The 22,526-nt window shown below is 43.2% G+C and overlaps 3 protein-coding genes across 3 annotated transcripts; 2 read left to right on the forward strand and 1 right to left on the reverse strand.

The window, feature by feature from the left end:
• The first annotated feature begins 837 nt into the window (after positions 1–837).
• LOC109468478 (leucine-rich repeat and death domain-containing protein 1-like) lies at positions 838–6,297 on the forward strand. The gene is made up of 9 exons (XM_019766722.1): positions 838–843; positions 2,194–2,406; positions 2,854–2,930; positions 3,138–3,356; positions 3,780–3,981; positions 4,434–4,574; positions 4,935–5,222; positions 5,515–5,753; positions 6,204–6,297. The coding sequence occupies exons 1-9, from the start codon at positions 838–840 to the stop codon at positions 6,295–6,297; spliced, it is 1,479 nt and encodes a 492-aa protein (XP_019622281.1).
• Positions 6,298–8,898: 2,601 nt separating this feature from the next.
• Positions 8,899–16,677, reverse strand: LOC109468927 (transmembrane protein 161B-like). The gene is given in 17 exon segments (XM_019767308.1): positions 8,899–9,112; positions 9,937–10,019; positions 10,500–10,596; positions 11,185–11,359; positions 11,670–11,798; positions 12,237–12,389; positions 12,590–12,650; positions 13,320–13,471; positions 13,917–14,073; positions 14,287–14,334; positions 14,434–14,500; positions 14,503–14,620; positions 14,707–14,763; positions 14,807–14,908; positions 15,231–15,323; positions 15,615–15,715; positions 16,550–16,677. Coding segments are annotated over 17 exon segments (1,785 nt in total). The 5' UTR covers positions 16,553–16,677; the 3' UTR covers positions 8,899–8,923.
• A 464-nt stretch (positions 16,678–17,141) lies between these two features.
• LOC109468479 (trans-2-enoyl-CoA reductase, mitochondrial-like) lies at positions 17,142–22,237 on the forward strand. Its single transcript, XM_019766724.1, has 10 exons — positions 17,142–17,176; positions 17,614–17,714; positions 18,577–18,708; positions 19,065–19,208; positions 19,628–19,739; positions 20,298–20,400; positions 20,791–20,864; positions 21,316–21,376; positions 21,484–21,556; positions 22,027–22,237. The coding sequence occupies exons 1-10, from the start codon at positions 17,142–17,144 to the stop codon at positions 22,191–22,193; spliced, it is 1,002 nt and encodes a 333-aa protein (XP_019622283.1). The 3' UTR covers positions 22,194–22,237.
• The last annotated feature ends 289 nt before the right edge of the window (positions 22,238–22,526 follow it).

Genomic DNA, 22,526 nt, shown 5'->3' on the forward strand with positions numbered 1-22,526 from the left:
TCAGACTATATGAGTCATGGTCCCCTCTTCACTCCCCCATATTAGGAAAATTACACAATTGATGACGTCACGTCTGGTGACGTACAAGAGCACATGGAAGATCCTGTATTCAACACTGGTGAGTTACTGAAATATAGTTTTGTTTTAGTTTACAACATTTAAAGCCACACTGATTTAAATTAAGAATGGCATCCGCGCGACATCCACGGCTCGTCCGAAACGTATGATGCCCCGGATCTTATCTCCACCATCGTCCAAAAACGTGGCGACGACACAGGGCAGAGGCAGTACGTTCACGAAAAGATTTCGCGTGTTCTAAAAATAAAATAACGTTCTCCTAGGCTCTGGCCTTGGATGCAGGTGCCATCCTCCATACTCTTAATTGCTAGTGACAGTATATAGGGAGCCGGCGGTAACTACAGAGAACGGCACCCAGGCTACTAAAGCTGAACTCAAGAACTCATGATCAGTACAGTGCAGACTCATAAATGCCACAAAAGGCCAGCATGTGCCGGCTTGTCGTAAATGTCGCTATGCACTACCGAAAATTCACAATACCAGCTTTGTATTCCTGTGGTTTAGTAGCATTTTTTGCTGGATTTTTGCATATGGCATTTCAGTGACGTGGTGTAGTGGCTGGTGATACCGGTTTTAGATCAGAGGGATGCGTTGGGATTGTTTTTCGCACTTTTGCATTAGATTTAGGGTCTCCAGGGGACGTCATCCATAAAAATTACTTGGTGTTGCCTTAAACAGGATTACAGGGACAACTTGAGACAGCGCCCCCTGCCTACGATGCGGCAACTGCAGCCGCTGGAGTGCATAATTTGGCACTCGATGAAGGTGAGCAATCGAAACCAACGCCATATACCTATTATATATTACGAACATATACATCAAGCTGTTAAATTTCATCCCATTTATAATGGACAGTGTTTAGGGTTAGGGTTAGGGTTACGGTTAGGGTTAGGGTTAGGGTTAGGGGTTAGGTTTGGGGCTAGAATTAGGGTTAGAGGTTAGGGTTAGGGTTAGAGTTGGGGCTAGAATTAGGGTTAGGGGTTAGGGTTAAGGGTTGGGGTTAGGGTTAGGGCTAGAATTAGGGTTAGGGGTTAGGGGTTAGGTTAGGGGTAAGGGTTAGGGTTGGGGCTAGAATTAGGGTTAGGGGTTAGGGTTAGGGTTGGGGCTAGAATTAGGGTAAGGGGTAAGGGTAAAGGGCTAGAATTAGGGTTAGGTTAAGGGTTAGGGGTTAGGGTTAGGGTTAGGTTAGGGTTAGGGTTAGGGTTAGGGTTAGGGTTAGGGTTAGGGTTAGGGTTAGGGGTAAGGGTTAAGGGTTAGGGTAAGGGTTGTGGCTAGAATTAGGGTTAGGGGTTAGGGGTTAGGTTAGGGCTAAGGGTTAGGGTTGTGGCTAGAATTAGGGTTAGGGGTTAGGGTTAGGGTAAGGGTTAGGGTTGGGGCTAGAATAAGGGTTAGGGGTTAGGGTTAGGGTCAGGGTTAGAGTTGGGGCTAGAATTAGGGTAAGGGGTAAGGGTTAGGGGTTAGGGTTGGGGCTAGAATTAGGGTTAGGGGTTAGGGTTAGGGTTGGGGTTGGGGCTAGAATTAGGGTTAGGGGTTAGGGTTAGGGTTAAGGGTTAGGGTTAAGGGTTGGGTTATGGGTTGGGGCTACAATTAGGGTTAGGGGTTAGGGTTAGGGGTTACGGGTTAGGGTTGGGGCTAGAATTAGGGTTAGGGGTTGGGGTTAGGGGTAAGGGTTAGGGTTGGGGCTAGAATTAGGGGTAGGGGTACAGTTGGGGCTAGAATTAGGGTTAGGGGTTAGGGTTAAGGTTGGGGCTAGAATTAGGGTTAGGGGTTGGGGTTAGGGGTAAGGGTTAGGGTTAGGGTTAGAGGTAGGGGTTAGTGTTAGGGTTAGGGTACATCTGAATCCATATATTTGTATCCTAACGCATTATACACCTTACATTTCAAAAGAAACATAGGCCCTTAATAAACCACCATCAAAGTTTGGAAAAGTGTACCTTTCATAAGAAATGAGGCTCCAGGCTCGGGACCTATACTTTTGGTACCACAGGTAAAGAAATACACAGCGTGCGTCTCTTCACTGCACGCGAGGTTACCACGTCTGTGCATTCCATCACTAGTTCTGTGATTGCACGTTGTTGGTACGTGGGACTCACATGCTTGTATCCTTTCACCTAGCTGTATGTTTGCACGCCGGGAGCCCTAAATCCAGGTAGATTTTGTTTTCTAGCCGTTCCGGCAGCACGGACGATCCGAGCGACCGTTGTCCAGGCCCTGCCGGCTCCAGGTCCGGACTACCTGCTAAAACTGACCGCCGGGGACCGAGTCCAGATCATCCAGCAACACATCCAGGGGAAGGGAGGAGTTTGGCTGGCCGTTCACAACGGCAAGGTGGGGATAAACGAAATGAAATGAAAAATTAATATGAAAATGACAAGGATGATGCAAATTATAGCCTCTACCAGGCTTCAGGAGGCGGCAGGAAAGAGCAGAAATCGGCCAAATATAGAGAGATAGCATGCCAAGGGAGTTGGTCTACTGGAGAGAACAGTTTGCCGCAAGAAAAGTGCAGTTCGGGAGCGGCAAACTGTTCTCTCCAACAGACCAACTTCCTTGGCATGCTATCTCTCTATTTGGCCGATTTCTACTCTTTCCAGCCGCCTCCCGAAGCCTGGTAGAGGCTGGCAAATTTGTCAAGTAGGTCCTGTTGTTTCAGAACAGGAGCTCCAGTGTCATTGACAAAAGGTAGTGGATGCTACCTGAAACTTCTGACCGTTTCCAAAATCATATCCAGTTTCTTAAGTAACTGTTTCTTGGCGTATGTCATGTGTTTGTTAGGTGGGGAAGGTGAACCCGGCATGCCTGAAGGTTGACTACGAGCCGACTGACCTGGTGCTGAAGCCACCCACTATCAAGTAGGACCTTCTTCATCCTTGTCCTGTCATCTCGGTCATGTAATAGTTACTCCTGTTCAATAACTTTTTTTTACAATTGGTTAGCATTAGTATTTGTGTTTATATGTTAATTGTATTTTACAGTGTGGTGCTGTTGAAAGTGCAGCGGCACACTGTCCTTGTTATACTGTTTTGCTTTGGTTTGATGAATAACAAAACTCTCTACAGCCCGTTGGTCCAAACCCTGACCGCCCAGACAGTCCGGCCCCACCACCCCAACGGACCGGCCCAGCTGACTCTGCACCTGTGGGAGGAGGTACGAGTGGTGGAACAGCCTCCTACGGGTCCGTGGGCGGTTGTGAGGGAAGACAAACTAGGGATGGTGGACCCAGGGTGCCTTAAGATCATACCGAGTCAGCAGCCTTCACTAAGGGACCAACTTTACAGGTACATTATCATAAAGGTTCATCTATGTTAGTAGTAATCATGGTGGAATGTTGACGTTTATTCCAACACAAGGTGACACAGAGATCAAATTTTCAACGACCACTCTCGCCTTCGTCAGGATGATCAGAATGAATGAATGAATGAACAAGAATGCCACGATCCCTGGCATGTCCAGATCATGAGATATGAAAACTGGAAATTCTGCTGCAGTACAAACGAAAGCCGCTAGGGGGCCCAAAATCTAACCAGTTCTAGATCTCATCAAGACCTACCCACCTACCATGTTTCATGACAATGCATATAAAGCTTCTTGAGTTATGCTGCTCACAAACAAACAGGCAGACGCTACTGAAAACATCGAACCTTCTTGGCGAAGGTAATGAATGAATGAATGATTGAATGACTACATATTAAACATTACAGAGACAGTAAGACGGGGAAGTGGATCTCAGACCTGCGCGGAAGAGGTCTGCACTCCCTGCCGGATGAGCTGTTCACTCTATCCGACACAAGCGAGCTGTACGCCGCAGACAACCTGCTGACAGCCCTGCCCGATGCCCTCACCAGGCTCCCCAACCTGCTCCGACTTACCGTCAACAGGAACAAGCTTCAGGCCTTCCCAGAGGTCTGTAGTAGTCTCCACCAGACTTCTTTTGCAGGCTGAATAAATCGTAGAAATCGGCCTAAAAAGGGCCAATTGGACCCTCGATGGCCGGGAAACACCTCTGTCCAATTATATGCCCTTTTTAGACCGATTTCTACGATTTATTCAGCCTGCAAAAGGAGACTCGTGGAGTCTGGTCTGATATCCAGTCTATCGTGGTTGGAGCAGGCTGTCCTAGAAGAGCTTCAGTAGCACCGAAAAAAATACCCCAACCGCCATAGACTGGTCCAGGTTAAGGTCTGTTTCTGTATTGGGGAGGGCCAAAGACAAACCACCAGGTTTCCGGTCCTCCCAGGCATGCCTATTTATTTCTCAATTGTAGGATTTTGTTTTTATTTGTAAATGCAAAAACAATAAACAAACAAACCGAGAATACTAACCATTGCATCATACACCACTTCGGGCTACCACAGGTCGTGCTGAAGATGGTTGGGCTTGAAAATCTGAACCTCGGCGAGAACGATTTCTCCAGCGTCCCCAGAAACATCGTACATCTTCAGAACGTGAAGGAGCTCTGGCTGAAGAGTCTGGAACTGGAGGAGTTACCTGAAGAGGTAAGGTAACGTAAAGGTAACGTAACGTAACGTAAGGGAAAGTAACGTAAAGGTAAGGTAAAGTATCAAGGTAACGCACAGGTGTGGGGTCGTGTGGCGTAGCGGCAGAGTGCTCGTCTCGGAACCAAGAGGTCCCGAGTTCGAGTCCTGACATGCCTGTCCTGTCCTGATCTTGTGCCCTTGGGAAAGGCACTTTACACGACTTTCCTCACTTAACTCAAAAATTAGTATTTTCCTGTTCCGTATTTGTCCTACGCGTTGGTGACGGCATAAAGTAAGTTGATATAACTTGGGTGTGCCGACATTTTTAACACCTCAATCCTTGGTTGATAACTCTGGTACTATGGTCTATGTTTACAGGTCTGCCTCCTCAGAAAGTTGGAGCTCCTCCACCTCGGTTGGAACAACCTAACCAGGCTACCCGGCAACTTCGCCCAGCTGTCTGAATCCCTCACCAAACTTCTGCTGCAGAACAACCAGTTCCAGCAGTTTCCGGTGGAGGTCTGCGGCGTGGTCAGTCTCCGGGAGCTTTATCTGGACCAGGGGACTGGACAGAAGTTCACGGTCATCCCGGACAAAATCGGCAACCTCCGGAACCTCAAGATCCTGGTGCTGGACAACAACGCACTGACGTCACTTCCGGCAACGGTAAGTCGGTTTGTCGGTAAGTCGGCGGAGGGACGGTTTTGCCGCCGAGGGACTTTGCCGGGGAGTTGCCAACTCTCTCCAGGCAATCTCCCTCGGCGGCAAAACCGTCCCATCGCGTCGCTCCCCCAAAAAACGTTAACACCGCTACCTCAGAAGTCTGCGAAAGAGACTAAGTTATAGGAAGAACACACACGTTTTCCGGGCCTCCTAAATTTGCTTAGTACCTGTAAACGCATTGCCGGCCCTCAAGTAAAAGTGGGATAACTAACCTTCATATCACGGTACTTCGCAGATTGGACATCTTGCAAGCCTGGACACCCTGATGGTCCAGAACAACCAGCTGTCCTCCCTTCCGAACGAGCTGTGTCTCCTCTCCAAGCTGAGAGTCCTGTGGCTCGGTAGGAACGCCCTGCAGCGACTTCCTGAGGAACTACACCGCCTCACCTGCCTGCAGAGTCTGCGTCTGGACGGGAATCCGCTCTCATACCCGCCACTGAATGTGTGCCGTATGGGCATCGAAGCCGTCAGGGGGTACGTATAGGTTTTAGTGGCCAGGGGCAAATATGGAATTACAGTGCTGGACGGCTCTGTTCCAGAGCTGAACGTTTTCTCAGCTCTCGGTTTCCAGTGCCGAGAAAGTTTCAGCACTGGAATTCCAGTGCTGAGGACCACTTCAGCTCTGGTTTCCAGTACTGAGAAAGGAGGGCGTTACTTTTGTATATCTCCTTTAGTAGGTGGGTAGGGGTGACGAAGAATAAGGTCAGGTACGATAATGGGCTCATCACCCTACACTGAAGTGCAACGGGGGCCGGCATCGTCTACCAGATACCTTTGACCCAGTGTTGACGTCACACTTCAAAGAAGCCTCGTGGCAAGCCTCACTGGATCAGTCTACTGAGGAAGACCAGAGTGACTGGTTGAAAGTTCAAGGTGAGAGAATTTTTTGTGTTGGATCTAAAGTTGTAACTCTCCTTGTTGCAGATACATGCAGCATCAGAGGGTAGCCGAACACCAGCGTTCGGTCGCTGCCAAGTCCAGAGAGAGGGAGACCAAGGGCTTTAGTTGGAAATGGTGAAGGTCCCACAGCCTTTTAGAGGCTGTAGGGGCAGTATGTTGTTAGCCCTATATTCAGCCCGGAGGGGAGGGGGTCTTTGAATTTGAGGCCCACGCCAACTTTCATCTCAGATAGTGCCTGGACGGCTTGCGCTAGAACCATCAAATTTGGTGCTTTTTCCTAAAATATATCTGGCAACAATTGAGTTTTACGAAAAAAATATATATTGATGGTTTTAGCCAAAAAAAAAAACTCACATAAATGACGTCATAATGACCAAAGTCGTTATGATTTAATTCTACTACTACTACACCATTTTCTGAACACTTTGTGGCCCTACAATAAGTGGTTGTTGAGTTACAGGGGGTGGGCCTCAAACGGACCCGCCATGGTCCCAGCATGACCAAAAAAGCCAGGTCTGAATACATGTGGGTTTAAACCACTAAGTCTAGGGTACTGTATCGGAAGGCAGAGCCCTTCCCTCTCCTTCCACAGCCTTCTACATGTATCTCCCCAACCGAAGTCAGGTACCCATTTTACACCTGGGTGGAGCAAGGAGGTTAAAGAAAACTCCTTTGGTGGAGTGAGGAAATTTGTGTTAAAGTGCCTTTCCTATTAAAGACAACATCTAGTGTCAGAGATCAAATCTAATGCCACCTAACCTAGCCATTTGACAAAATACTAGTTGAAAGTGGCTATGAGAAATAGATACAAGCTTTGAATATACTATTATAATAGTATTCAAGGAAATTTTACATAGTTTCTACTGCGCAAAAATTCTAACACAGCCATTATCTGCCTTTGAGATTGAGAAAAATTGAAGGAATTTCCTTTTTTCTTATTATGTCAAACAGCAACAAAAATACATGTAGGCTATCTGTGAGTTAGATAACCCTCTTTTAGATAACAGTCAGGTGAAAGAAACATCATATTATTAACAATACAACAATATATCCTTATATATCCTAGTATGTCATTGATACGAATCGGATATATTCTAACTTTGGTGTAGGTTGGCATGAAATGCTGGCTATCGTTATCAAATGAACGGTGTTTAAAAAATAAGATTATGACTAAAAAAGTGTTATAAGCGTAAGTAAAATGTGGAGAGATACCCAAACTTTTGCAGTCTTGTTACTTGTATATTCCCTTGACATAATATATCAACATGAGGAAATGAGACTAGAGAAAAAACCCCTAGAAAACATCGATTGAAGCAAATACAGCAAAAGACAACAAACGTTTTCTTGTAAATTCATACTACTGTACTACTTAATCATAATGATTGTGCAACGTATAACTTGAAATACTTTTTTCTACCAATGACTCTTACATACTCTTTCACTAAGAAGAACAAAACTACACAACGTTATGACTATACATGAGGGAATTCACCCATGGCAAGGAGTTTGTATACATAATCTTTGTCTAAGTAGTGTTCATTTGGCTTTGCTAGGAATTCCAAGTATCTGGTGTCGTTCTTGTTTAATGTGAACAGTATCCAGACAAAGTGGTTCACCAGAGCAGTTCAAAGCAAGAAGTTCAAAGTAGTTCACCAGAGCAGTGTCAATGGCTTCAAGAGTGGCACTGACAGCTACATCAAGACTGTGTTCCACGGAGCTGCTCCAGTACCAGAGGCTACCTGTCATCAAGCTCAGAGATATACAGGAACATCTCTCTGCAGTTCAGGTAAATTCAGTTTACGTGTACATTGTAGAAAGGTAAACGCCCCATAGCCTTTTTAAGGCAGTATAAGGAAAGTGGGTTGTTAATCCACTGTATCTAGGGTACAGTATAGAAAGGCAGAGCCCATCCCTCTCCTTCTACCACCTTTAACTCCAAAGGTACATCTGGAAAGTTGTGTCAAATGCATTTTCCAGGAATGCCGGGAATCGAACCCATAACCTCTTGATCGCGTGCCTGCTTGCCTGGCCACCTGAACATTGGATGCCACAAAGTGGCTAGTGTTAAATGATTGTGTCGTATTTTTGTAAAACTTAAGTACCGGTAGTTCTGCAAATACCATGTGGCTTTATCAATCTGAGTACTTCTACTTGTACGTCTAACTGAAAGTACTTAATATACATGTACAAAATGTACATTAAATTTATGCTGAAGACGGTACTAGTACTACTAGTATTCTTCCAGCTGCAATGGTGACAAGACCTATGGTGGCAGACCTACAATGTAGGTTTGAGACCATTTCTCCAAAGAACACAAGGGATTCGAATGACCAAAAACCAACATGGTGACAAAAACGTCAATTACCGCACAAAATTACACTCTATACGTTGAGTGAATACCAAATACCTGTCTCAAATGTGGTGGTGACCAAAAACTGCGGTGGCAGACCACTAATCTAGGTGTGAGACCATCTCTCTCAAGAACAAAATGAAGATATCAAAACTAACATGGTAAGAAATACATGTACAATGCAACAACTTGCAGCAAACAACATCACTATGGAATAAGCTACCTCGTGATTGTTTCCCTTATGAGTATAACCTTAAACTTTTCACATCTAAGGTCAACAAACATCTGTCCTCACTGTCTGTACAGTAACCCAAAACATTTTGAGTGACTCCCATGAGCCTTGTTTTGTGGTGACCTATGAAGTAAATAAAAAAATTATGTAATGCAAATACTCCTATATGTTGAACACTGAGTGGTAGATCATTCCGAATGCGGTGGTGACAAAAACTGCGGTGGCAGACCACCAACACAGGTAGGAGACCACCCCTCTGAAGAACACGGCTGAGAAGATGTTTCTGAGACTGGCAAAGGCCAAGGTCAGCTGCTGGGCTGCCTGCTTCACAGGTTCATCGTCTCCGGCAACCTGGGGATTTAAGTGTAACATCCGTGAATAGTTTCATCAGGTTGGTAAGGCACTGAGTGAAGAGACTCTTTTTACACAACCAAGTCTTTTCATTCAGTTGACCTTTCGGTGACCGTCTATTAGTTTTTCCAGCATGAAACACAGGCATGTTTGAAAATGTGACTGAGTCTTTAGTAGTTACTGTATTTGTTCAATCTAAAATTTATTATTCTGAAACATGAACTTTGGTGAATATAGTCAGGTTCTATCATGAAAGTTTATCTGTGTAAAACTTAGTAGTAACATGTTTAGAGTTAAAACTTTTGGTCCAACACAAAAATTCTCTCGCCTAGAGCTTTCGATCAGTCACTCTGGTCTTCCTCAGTAGACTAACCCAGTGAAGCTTGTCACATGGCTTCTTTGAAGTGTGACGTCAACACTGGGTCAAAGGTACTTTTAGTATCTGGTAGACGATGTCGGCCCCCGTCGCAGTTAAGTGAAGGTTGATGGGCCCTGATGTAAATAGTAGCCTCCTTCACCCCTCTCAGGAAATAGTCTTTTTGACCGCGACGGGGGCCGACATCATGTACCAGATACCTTTGACCCAGTGTTGAAGTCAAACTTCAAAGAAGCCACGTGACAAGCCTCACTGGGCCAGTCGCACCAGGAAGACCAGAGTGACTGGTCCAATATAATCCAATACTAGAATTTCCTACATGAAACCCAAGCATATTTGAAACTTTACTGTGTGTAGTAGTCTTTGCTGTAGTGTTACTGTATTTGTTGGATCTAAGATATAAAATTATTCCAACAGGAGTTGCAGAAAGAAGGATGAAGTTTCCTACCTGTTGTAGTGAGGGGAAATCTGTGAAGTTTTTAGTCAGGTTTCCAGAATCTGGAACATGGGTCCCTGTCCACGAGTATTCACCTGGGAAGACGAAAGAAAAAAAATAGTTTAACTCATGAAATTCGAAATTGGTGTGGCATAAATACATAAGACAATATGTCATTGAAGGTTAGACAACATGGTAATATTGAATCTTTATTTGCATGTTCATGCCCATGGGGCTAAATGCATACATCAGAGTATGATGTTACATGTACATCATACTGAGTAACATGATACATAGGGTAGAAGGATAACAGAATAACGTAAAAGTCTTAACAACAACTAGAGAATGCTTTCTATCTGTAACAAGATAATGGTAATAAGATAGGCCAAAAACAGTGTCAGTTACTCAAGCAACTAGATACGATTTCAGGAATGATCATGATTTTTAATATTTTTTTGACTGATGATTGACTGTTTCCAACATTATATCCAGCTGCTTGTAACTGTTCTTGGTGTAACATAAGACAATAGCATAAGAGTACATTTTATGGCCCAGGAAATTTCAAAATTACTTACCTAAAGTTTTGAGGAGAAGGGTGTAAAATAGAAGTAATACGACGGGTGCCAAATACTGCACAGCTACCACGCAGAGATAGAAAAACACTCGGACAATCTGTGGAGAGAAAAAACATCCAGATTCCAGTCAAATGATCAAAACTAGTCTTTAATAGCTAAACTAGTTATATACTAATTAGCTAGATAGACACATAAATGAAAATAATATTGAAAGTTCAATGGTGTTGGTAGAAGTCATGATGCAAGTTAAAACTGTTATAACATATTAGACTTACCAAAATTTTCAAATGTTCACAATTTACAACTTTAGTGAAGGAATGTCACAAATATTTTGTGCTGGAAATTACAGTTTAAACTTCCTTCGTGATATCAAAGTTCATCTATGTTGGTATAAGTCATTATGAAATAAAGACTAAGCTTTAACTTCCAACCGACAGAAATAGGACTTACCCTGAATTACCCCTGAACAGAGACGGGGGGCGACACAAGTTATCTGGCACATATGACTCGCTACTACGGACACGTGTCTCTGACGTCACGTTCCAAGAGTAGACGGGTCAATTCCGTAAACAAGGTTGATGGAGTCAACCAAAAATTTGGGGTAAGTCCCATTTCTGCAGTCTAAGACTGTTAAGAGTGTTGGAAGTTAAAGCTTAGTCTTTATTTCATAAAAGTTATAACTTGCCCTTTTCTGTATCTCCATGTTACTTATCCTGCCAGCTTGTTTCTTGACGTGTTCTATTCTCTGGTGGGCCATGTTCAGGTATGACTGCAGGTAGCGGTGCATCAGCACAAGTCGCAAGACCACGCAGAAAATAATGGTGTACAGCCGACTGGTCTCAAACCAGGGTTCACTCATCCTAAATTAAACACAGGTGGGAAACCAAATTTGTTTATAGGTACATTGTAATATACATGTATATGAGTAGTACAGCTACAGCTTCCTTGTTCTTCTTTACCATGACAGGATTTGGCGCTCCTGGCCCCAAGGACCAGTATTGTAGTATGGAGGCTTGTGTATTTGCAGAAAGTATTTCCAAATTGCAGAATTACAAATTTTGACTCTTCTGCAATATTGTAAAGCACTGAAAAAAAGTATTTTGACCACTGTACGTGTATTATGTTTGTAGTCCATGTAGTATGTAAAGTAGTAAAAGTATATATACTCACAGAGGTTCTACAGGCACAGTGCTGTTACCCCCCAGTGAGGGGGGGTGCAGGACGTACCCCCTGGCCAGTGGTTTCACCCACAGCAGAACCACCACCAGAGGCCACAGGAAGTTCAAGTGCAGCAGCAGCCTGGATGGACAACATCATAGTGACATTACACCTAACATTCTGTACCCGTCAGGCCTAGGAAAAAATTTCCTGTTTCCTGACCAACCCTAGAAAAAAACTGCCAATCCTAGACTTATGTGTGTGTGTGTGTGGTCCCCTGCATTTTTCAGGACTGAAACAGGAAACACAATTTTTTTTCCCTAGGCCTCATGAAAGTTCATCTGTTGATCAAGTTTTTCTAGGCCTAAGAGACAGTACTGGTTGTGTTTTAAGAAAATCCCAATTTACAAGTTTCATTTTACAGTTTTATTAAGAAAATCAGCCTCGCAGCATGAGGTACATGTACAGCAAGCTCAATTGCATAATGATTGCATTCAAAACAAAGAAACTCAGGCAAAGCTATAAAATGCCTGACTATGGGTGTAAAGTAAAACAAAGAACGTCCTAGAACAGCCTTACTGTAGCAGTGGGCTCTCCTTGCTGTACTGGAGTGAGTCTTGGTGCATCTTGCCGAAACGGAGTCCACTGAAGGTGAGGAAAGCTCCGACCAGGGCTGAGTACACGGCCAGAACGCCCTTAAACATCAACTTGGAGCTTGGGGAGCTGGCAGTACTGCAGTCAAACATAACATGGCAATCAGAGATGGCTTTATAACCTGTCTTACCTTACACTGCTACAGACATTTTGTAGCACGAAGCACTGAAGAATCGTATGGCAACTCAGTCTGTGGAATTGTATGGCCATGATTTTAAGTCATATCTTTTCATTCCAAACTAGAAAAATACACATATTAATTTGCATTGAAGTCTTACCTTGTTTCCACCCCTTGTGAGTCGAGAAACCCACCGATAGTGTCAGACAGACTGGCATAGGCTGGAGCAAGAGAAGAGAAAAAGATGAGTCTTTAATTTTCTGGGAGGTACAGTACGCTAAAAATCAGCCCAGGACCCTTCCAGTGACCATTTCCCATCAGAAGTTTGGTAATTTTTGCTCCAAAATTGCAGGTCAATATACATTGGGATAGTGTGGTTTCAACACTCTATGTAGATAAATGACTAGAATATTGGCTTTGAGAAAATGGGTTTCCAAGCGCTAAAAACTTCACTGGATGCCTTTCCCACCTCTGTCCAGTCCAAACTCCAGAATGTTCTCACTAGTGATGAGTGCTGCCATGGAGACCAGCAGGAAGAAGAACCCAAACACCATCTGGTATCTTATCTTGTCTTGTCTTATCTTATCTTATCCAATATGGTGTTATATGGTATATGGTAAAAAACAGCACGTCAGCAGAACGTACTGCGCCTGCGCAGAACCCGGTATTTTCACGGTTTTCGGTGGATTTTTGGTCAACGTTGCATTAGAATTTTGCCTGTTGCAGAGGACATCTTTTCCGACATAACATTTGGAAAGTACAGACGGGATGTTAACCTTATACGTGCCAATACAACCTTATATGAGACGTTGTGCCAAAGTGCTATGAACAATACATTACGGGTTTCGCGCAGGTGCAGTACGTTCTGCCGACGTGCTGAAAAAACCCACCTCTATCCAGTCCAAACTCCAGTATGTTCTCACTAGTGATGAGTGCTGCCATGGAGACCAGCAGGAAGAAGAACCCAAACACCAGACAGATGGACCTCTCCCCGCTGTCGTCCCCGGTAAAGTACGCTGACGTCAGGCTTAACAGTAACGACCTGGCCACAGGTCAAGGTCTACTGGTGTTTTTTTTTTCACTTGGGCCATGATAGTGAGTCAGAGACAGTAATATTAGCATTTTATTTCAGAGCTTCAATTGGAACCAAGTTTTTTCAACTCTTGAGGACACAGTCTTAGCATATCTCATTACCTGGATGTCTATCCTTCACCAACGTAGTTTAAGATCACTTTCATTGCCACAAGCATGATATATGTAAGATACTGTAATTCCTGATTTTTTTCACTGTACCTTATAATGTTCACTGTTTTCACTGTCACTTCTGTACCATGAACTTATCATTACAGTTAACAAATAATTCCTGGACTTTCTATTTCCTGCACCTGTCACCACCATGAATATAAAGTTCCGTGAATATGTCCATTTTTCTTAGACTGTGATTGTGAACTTTGGCTACCGTGAACACAAAGTATATATAAGGATACAGGATGAAGACCACAACCACGAGACACCAGATGACACTGAGATTGACTTCTGCTCTGGGCTGTGCGAAGTAGTAGTACCCTTCTGTGAGCATGTAGATCACTAAAGCACAGGCCGAGAAGTCTATCAGCCACTGATACTCTACATAGAACTGGAGACCTGGGGATGGAGGGAAGAAATGAAGAGTTAAAGGATGAATGATGTACCAGACTGTAGTACCCTTCTGTCAGCATGTAGATCACTTGAGCACAGCCACTGATACTCTACATAGAACTGGAGACCTGGGGATGGAGGGAAGAAATGAAGAATTAAAGGATGAATGATGTACCAGACTGTAGTACCCTTCTGTGAGCATGTAGATCACTAAAGCACAGGCTGAGAAGTCTATCAGCCACTGATACTCTACATAGAACTGTAGACCTGGGGAAGGAGGGAAGAAATGAAAAGTTAAAGGATGAATGAAGGAATGATGTACCAGACTGTAGTACCCTTCTGTCAGCATGTAGATCACTAAAGCACAGGCCGAGAAGTCTATCAGCCACTGATACTCTACATAGAACTGTAGACCTGGGGAAGGAGGGAAGAAAAGAAGGATTAAAGAATGAATGGTGTACCAGACTGTAGTACCCTTCTGTGAGCATGTAGATCACTAGAGCACAGGCTGAGAAGTCTATCAGCCACTGATACTCTACATAGAACTGCAGACCTGGGGAAGGAAGGAAGAAATGAAGAATTAAAGGATGAATGAAGAAATGTACATCTACATTGCACAGTCTACATTGGACATTGTACCAGAAGGAAGGAAGGAAGACAGGAAGAAAGGAAGGGGAAAAAGGAAAGAAAAGGAATCTAAGGAATGAAGGAAGAAGGGAAAGAAAGTTGTGTATGTGACTCCCTACCTATGATGTCCACTCTCTCCACCTTGGCTGTCTCCAGTTCCAGGTTGATGTTACATGGCACGGTGAACTCCTTGTCTGTCTTTCCATCTGCTCTTCTGCAAATGGAAGGAAAAAGATGTGAGAAATTACTATCTTGAAAGTTCATCTGTGTTGGTAGTTACATGTTTAGAGTTAAAACTTTAGATCCAACACAAAAAATTCTCTCACCTAGAGCTTTCGACAAGTCACTCTGGTCTTCCTCAGTAGACTGACCCAGTGAGACTTGTCACATGGCTTCTTTGAAGCTAATAAGTGTCGACATCACACTTCAAAGAAGCCACGTGACAAGCTTCACTGGGTCAGTCTACTGACTCAGAGGAAGGCCAGGGTGACTGGTCGAAAGCTCTAGTTGTGAGAACTTAGTGCACATGTATTCACCTTTCATCCCTTTTCCTGCCCTTGCCCTTGGGTGCCTGTATCCCTGCCAGCTCTCTCAGGTGATCGTCTGTGGGGTGCAGGTACCGCACTAGTCTGGAGAAAAGGAAAATACATTTGCATTTCTTATGTTTACCGCCTTCTCCAAACAGTGACCTCTGACCTGACTAAATCAGGCAGTCCGTCACCATGGTAACTAGCTATAGTGTTGGGTTACATTGTGTTGCAGCTTCATAGCAGGAGGGGTTTAGACTCCTGTTACAATGGATGTGTTTGAATAAGAATTAAGAGGACCATACGCAAAGGTAAACATTATCATATGCATTTGCTTTCCAAATGTTACTTTTCTAGTTTTATATGTTGCTCGTCCTGACATGTTGTTGGTACCTTCTACTGAGGAGCCACCTGGCGGCTGAGAAGTGCGGCTGCAGCTTCTGGATGATGCTGGCCATCACCATGGAAACCACCAGCTGTGTGCCAATCACAGCCTGCAGATGAGAGGGGAACATACAAGTCACTTATCAAGTACCAGTTGTGTTTCTGTTAGTGTTACTACAAGAAATAGCCATGCCTTCAAGTACCAGAGTTATCAACCAAGGATTGAGGTGTTCAAGATTTCATTCTTTCCTAGAACTATCGCAGAGCGGAACTCGCTGTCACCAAGTACAGTAGGGGCATTTTCATCAGATAGCTTTAAACAATGTCTACAGTGATGTGAGTTTGTGAGTGAGTGAATGAGAGTATTTGCAAGATGATGCACATTGTTTTGTTCTATACAACAGGGAAACAGTGTCCTCATACCTTCAGCATCTCCAAAAATGGACATAGATTGCAGATACAATATTACTAGTACAAAGTTCTTTGATAGCAACCATAATACATGTAATGACCATAAAGCAAAATTCCGGGTTCACTTTCTTTTTAATAATATACATGCATGTTAATAGAATGCTTAATGTTATGTGTATATTCCATGCATATGCATATCAATATGTAGATGCCATATGCTGGTACAAATTAGGTACAAATTTGGATAGGTACAGTTTATCAATTGTAATAATTGCATGATTTTGCAACGTGACTTCTCTCTAATTTCCGCAATACAGTTACGTCAAATCATCGAGGTATAGACAGACAGATCGTCCATTGTGACTAACCCCACATGACAAAAGACTTCTGCATTTCATGCATACCAAAAACATGCCATTCACACATGGTGCCCCCCTCCCCAGTCATGTATCTTACACGATATGCATGTAAAAATCACGTCTAAAGACCCAAAACTCCTTTAAATGCATGTTCTAACACCAAACATCGCTTACCATAATGATAACCGTCCCAAGTTGTCAGCAAAATTGGAATAAGGCGTCAAAATTTGGCGCTAAATGAGCAAAAACATAGATGAAACTTGCAGCTGTCAGGCTAGCTGACCTTTTAAAGGCAACTTGACCTGCCGCAAACCGACTGACCGGGAAAGTACATTTCTCATTAAAAGGGGTCGAACAAATTTGCAAGACGTCATAGGCAAAAGCATCAAGAAGGTTGAAGCAAGGACATTTTTACAATGAAAATGTGAGAAAACTTTGCACTATTGACAAGACTATCCTGTCAATAACAGGAAACTTTGCACTATTGCCAGGATCACTCCACCCTCAGACCATACATAATGGACTGTCCCGAAACTTACAGGTCACATTTTGCGGCACGTACTGTTGTAAAACCAGACAACATGGCCGGCGCTCGACTTTCTGTTTCGGTGTCCAGATTTTTTAGAAGACCGGAGCTTTTTTTCTCTTCTCGTCGCTGCTGTAGTCTCGCTAGTCCGTGTGCGATCTCTTACAGTCAGTATGGAGAGCCTGCCAAAGTTCTAAGGTATTGTTCCTTTCTGTTTTCTGTATTTCTTGGCGAAATAACATGGGGGAGGGGGGCGCCCTGTCTGGATTTATTTGGTAACTCGTATCCACGTGCGTTCTCCCGAAGTACGAATACGATGTGTAACGTTACATATAGTTTAGCGCAATAGGATAGGAAGATCCTGTCAATAGTGCAGTTTTCTGTTATTGACAGGACCACCCTCTCATTCTCAAAAGTGCAATTTTCTTTCTAGCCTCCGTAGCACTGGCTTACAGAACTGGGGGTTTGGTGGTCTTCGGCTGTTTTCTGATTAGCCTCCGTAGCAGGCTTATAAAACTGGTGGTTTGGTGGTCTTCGGCCGTTTTCTGATTAGACCAGTTCTAAACGGGGTAATTCAACCAGGCCGGCTATGTTGTCTATATGCAATCAGAAAATAGCACATAAAAGCTCCCAACTGAAGACCCCCCAAAACCTCCAGTTTTTGGCATGCTATGGAGGCTAAAATCCCCCCCCCCACTCTTCCCTGCTGCAGGTTTCTGACAGATGTAGACCTGCCTGCTGTCCAGGATGACCTGGTGTCTGTCAGGATGATGGCTGCTCCCATCAACCCAGCTGACATCAACATGATACAAGGTCAGGCCTCAAAATTAACTTTCCTTCCTATTGTCCCAGCACTGTCCCAAAAATACATTTCAATTGTCCCAAAGTGAGGATGAACTGTCAACAGAGTAGACAAGAAATTCAGAGGGTGGCTGGAAAGAGTAAAAAAAAAACCGGCCAAATAGAGAGATGCCAATTGCCAGGGGAGTTACTCTGCGGCAAAATGCACTCTCTAGCGGACCAACTCCCTCGGCATGTTAGCTCTCTATTTGACCGATTTTTACTCTTTCCAGCCGCCTCCCGAAGCCTGGTAGAGGCTTGGGGTAATGAGGGTGTAATGGTAATGGTAATGGTGGTATGTTGCTTACCTGCAATGCTAGGAAAATCTGCTAGATGGCATTACTACACTGCTGACCAATGATTGTGTGTCTCATACAGGTGTATACCCGATCAAACCCCCCCTACCAGCAGTAGGGGGTAATGAGGGGGTAGGGGAGGTGATGGTAACAGTTGTTTGCTGACCTGTAATGCTAGGAAAACCTGCTAGGTGGCATTACTACACTGCTGACCAATGATTTTGTGTTCTCTACAGGGGTGTACCCCATCAAACCCCCCCTACCAGCTATAGGGGGTAACGAGGGTGTAGGGGAGGTGATGGTGGTATGTTGCTGACCTGCAATGCTAGGAAAACCTGCTAGATGGCATTACTACACTGCTGACCAATGATTGTGTGTTCTCTACAGGGGTGTACCCGATCAAACCCCCCCTACCAGCCGTGGGGGGGTAACGAGGGGGTATGGGAGGTGATGGTGGTCTCTTGCTTACCTGCAATGTTAGACAAACCTGCTAGGGGGCATTACTGTACTGTTGACCAATGATTTCGTCTTCTCTACAGGTGTTTACCCGATCAAACCCCCCCTACCAGCAGTGGGGGGTAACGAGGGGGTAGGGGAGGTGGTTTCTGTCGGCTCTCAAGTGTCAGACTTACAGCCAGGAGACTGGGTCATCCCAGCTGACTCTGGCTGGGGTAAGTTCAGTGTTTAACTTTTTGTTGTTTTTATTATGTAAATGTATAACTGTTTTATATGTTAGTAAAACGTTAAACTTTATTCCAACACACAATTGTACAGAGATCAAATTTTCAGTGACCACTGTCGCCTTCATCAGGATAATTAATGACCAATCACTTCACAACGTGATCTCATGAGAGTTTCGGTTACAGGAACATTGAATCAAGATCATGGGATTGAATCTCCAAAAGCATTTGGGCTCTTCGGTCAGGTTTGAAGATTTAAAGTGTTACTAGTGTTAGCCCTACCAGCTGAAAAAATGTCTGATAGTACAAATTTTTGCTCATTCCAGTATCAAAATGTCTTTCCATAGGTACGTGGAGAACTCACGCGGTCTGTCCAGCCTCGGAACTGCGTAAAATTCCCAACGACATTCCGTTGGAGGCAGCAGCGACCCTAGCGGTCAACCCCTGTACTGCATACAGGATGCTGACAGACTTCCAACACTTACAACCTGGTCAGTTTTCTTTGTCATCCAAAAATTGAAAATCACTTTTAATTACTGTAAGTCACAATTTTATTTGTGGTACTTTTAGTTTTATATCCACAGTTTTTGCTGCCACTTCTGAACATATCATTCTCAGATTCGGCTCTTGATTGAGCCAGTTTGCCTTGACTGCTGGATGATGTTTTTGTGCGACGTAAATTGCTCCATGTGCCACCCTCCCCACATGCATTCACCACAGAACTGAAGATGCTTACAGCATTTGACATTAAAACATCTCGACTTGGAAACCATTTATGTCTCAGTCATGTTGTGAGGCGACCCTCTTCAAGGAGACCACCTGTCCAAGGTGACCACTTTTCTTTGGTCCCCTGGGCGGTCGCCTTGGACAGGTTTGACTGTAATTATAAGAAACTCTTTTCTCTCAACAGGAGACACAATAGTACAGAATGGTGCTAACAGTGGAGTGGGCCAGGCTGTCATTCAGATAGCAGCTGCTAGGGGGCTAGTCACCATCAACGTGGTGAGGAACAGGCCTGACAGGTAACATATAAGCTTATCATGAAAGTTCATCTGTGTTGGTAGTTACATGTTTAGAGTTAAAACTTTAGATCCAACACAAAAAGATCTCTCACCTAGAGCTTTCGACCAGTCACTTTGGTCTCATTGGGTCAGTCTACTGAGGAATACCAGTGAGAGTGACTGGTCGAAAGCTCTAGGTGAAAGAACTTTTTGTGTTGGATCGTAAGTTTTAACTGTAAACAACATATAAGCTTTATTTTTTTCACACATTTTGTGGGTGATGGCAAGAAAGTGATTGTATGTGTTAATGAATTAATATGTATTAAGTATGTGTTACTTGTTTTCTATCATGCATGGTAAGTGTGTTGAATAATTTTTAATAGAACAAAATCTTAATTCATTTTTATTCAAAGACAGCTATGCAAAAGTTAACAGTATAAAACCTATCAAAACTTAGTTTCATTTCAATCATGCATGGTAAATGTGTGGAATAATGTAACATAGAACAAAATCTTTGTTCATTTTGATTCAACGACAGCTACACAAAAGTCAACAGTATAAAACCTTTTCAATTTTCAGGGCATCATACTTTGAACTTGAGATGTACCTCAAAGGTTTGGGAGGACATTACATCATCACCGAGGAGGGGCTGAGGAAACAGGACTTTAGGGACATTTTCAAGGTAAAAATAGACTTTAACTAGAGAAGTAACATTTGCAAAGCAAATGCATAATGTTTACCTTCAGACATGGTCTGCTCTAGCTGTTAATTCTTACTCAAACACATTCACATACATGTACTACTAGTATATGGCGACAGGAGCAGAACAGACCATGACATTATGTAACCCACCAACACCAGTCACCGTGGTGACAGACGTCAACAAATCATGTCATTGGTCAGGTCATATGTCACTGTTTGGAGAAGAAGAAGAAGAAACTGAGCAAAAACAATGTTTTCCATTAAGTAAACATAATTATATGTAATAAGTTTAATACTGTGGAATTTTATTTGCAGATGATTTCAAATAGCATTTCCATACTAATCTTCTTTCTTTTTTTTCTTTTTGCAGAGACTACCAAGGCCAAAGCTGGCATTAAACTGTGTTGGTGGGAAAAGTGCCACAGAAATTCTCAGACATCTAGAGTAAGTATATCTTTATCTTCAAGAGCTCTAATAGTTGTTGATGTTGATCTCTGTTGACAAAGATTCTGAATGGAATCTATACCTATCCAGTTGGGTCTCTATCCTGACATGTCTATTTTTATCTTGACTACTAGTATCATGAAAGTTCATCCGTGTTGGTAGTTACATGTTTAAAGTTAAAACTTTAGATCCAAATAACACAAAAAGTTCTCTCACCTAGAGCTTTCAACCAGTCACTCTGGTCTTCCTCAGTAGACTGACCCAGTGCGACTTGTCACATGGCTTCTTTGAAGTGTGACATCAACACTGGGTCAGTCTACTGAGGAAGACCAGACTGACTGGTCGAAAGCTCTAGGTGAGAGAACTTTTTGTGTTGGATCTAAAGTTTTAACTCTAAACATGTATCCTGACTACTTTTTGTAAATGTAAATTTTCTCTTTCTCCCTTACAGAACCGGAGGGACCATGGTTACCTACGGTGGAATGTCTCGTCAACCTGTCACTGTTCCTACTGTAAGTAAAGTTTGGACAAGTGAAATATCCTCTTTTTCAAAAATCTACCACAAATTTAAGTCAAACATCTGATGTTTTTGACTTCCCTCTGTTATTTTTCTTTCCAGGGTTCTCTGATTTTCCAGGATATTAAAGTTGTGGGGTACTGGATGACTCAATGGAACAAGAGACAAAGAGACTGTAAGTTTTGTTTCGTTCTTGAGAAAAGTCACAGGGAATTAATTCTTTTTAGGATTTAGAATGTTTCTAAGTGCCCTTCCCAAGGACAAAACATTCAGCCTGTCAGGGATTTGAACCCAGAACCTTCAGATCCTGAGTCTAACTACAAGACCAGCCTGGCACCTTTTAATTATGTTTACCGAAGGAAAACATATTGTTTTTGCTCAGTTTCTTCTTCTCCAGTGACCTCTGACCTGACCAATGACATGATTTCTTGATGTCTGTCACTATGGTAACTGGTGTTGCATTACATAATGTTGCAATTTGATGGTCTGCTCTGTTCCTGTCAACATATATTACTGTAGTACATGTACATGTATGTGAATGTGTTTGAGTAAGAATTAACAGAGCAGACCATGTCCGAAGGTAAACATTATGCATTTGCTTTGCAAATGTTACTTCAATCTCTACTTTCCATTGTTTCCACCCAGCCCAAGAGAGTGCTGCCATGTTGTCTACTCTGTGTGACTACATCAGACAAGGCAAGCTCCAGGCTCCATCTAACGTACAAGTCCCCATCTCTGACTACATGGCTGCTATCAGCAATACTAGGGACGGATTCACAACCAAGAAACGGATACTTCATATGAGCAGTTGATAGATAATGTACAATATTTAGGCCACACCAGTTTAATTTGTTGGTTCACAGATTTGCCGGCTTCATTTTTTTTTACTTGAAAAAACATTTCAGCTTCTGAGTCAAATCCATAATGCTCATATTTTGGCCCCTACAGTTGAAGGAAGTCCCTTCTCTTCAGAGCTGTTACAGTTTTACAGTATTTATCTTTTATTTTCTTTCGCCCTGTAGCTTCATATTTTTCTGAGGAAATCCGAGAACCAACAAATTAAAGTGGTGTTGCTTTAGCACTTCAATTCTTTTCAAACTTTGGAAATCATATTCTCTACCGATTTTGTTACAAGGTATATACTG

This window comes from Branchiostoma belcheri, unplaced genomic scaffold (genome assembly GCF_001625305.1).
Source record: "Branchiostoma belcheri isolate BF01 breed outbred unplaced genomic scaffold, Haploidv18h27 scaffold2, whole genome shotgun sequence".
Classification (NCBI taxonomy): Eukaryota; Metazoa; Chordata; class Leptocardii; order Amphioxiformes; family Branchiostomatidae; genus Branchiostoma; species Branchiostoma belcheri.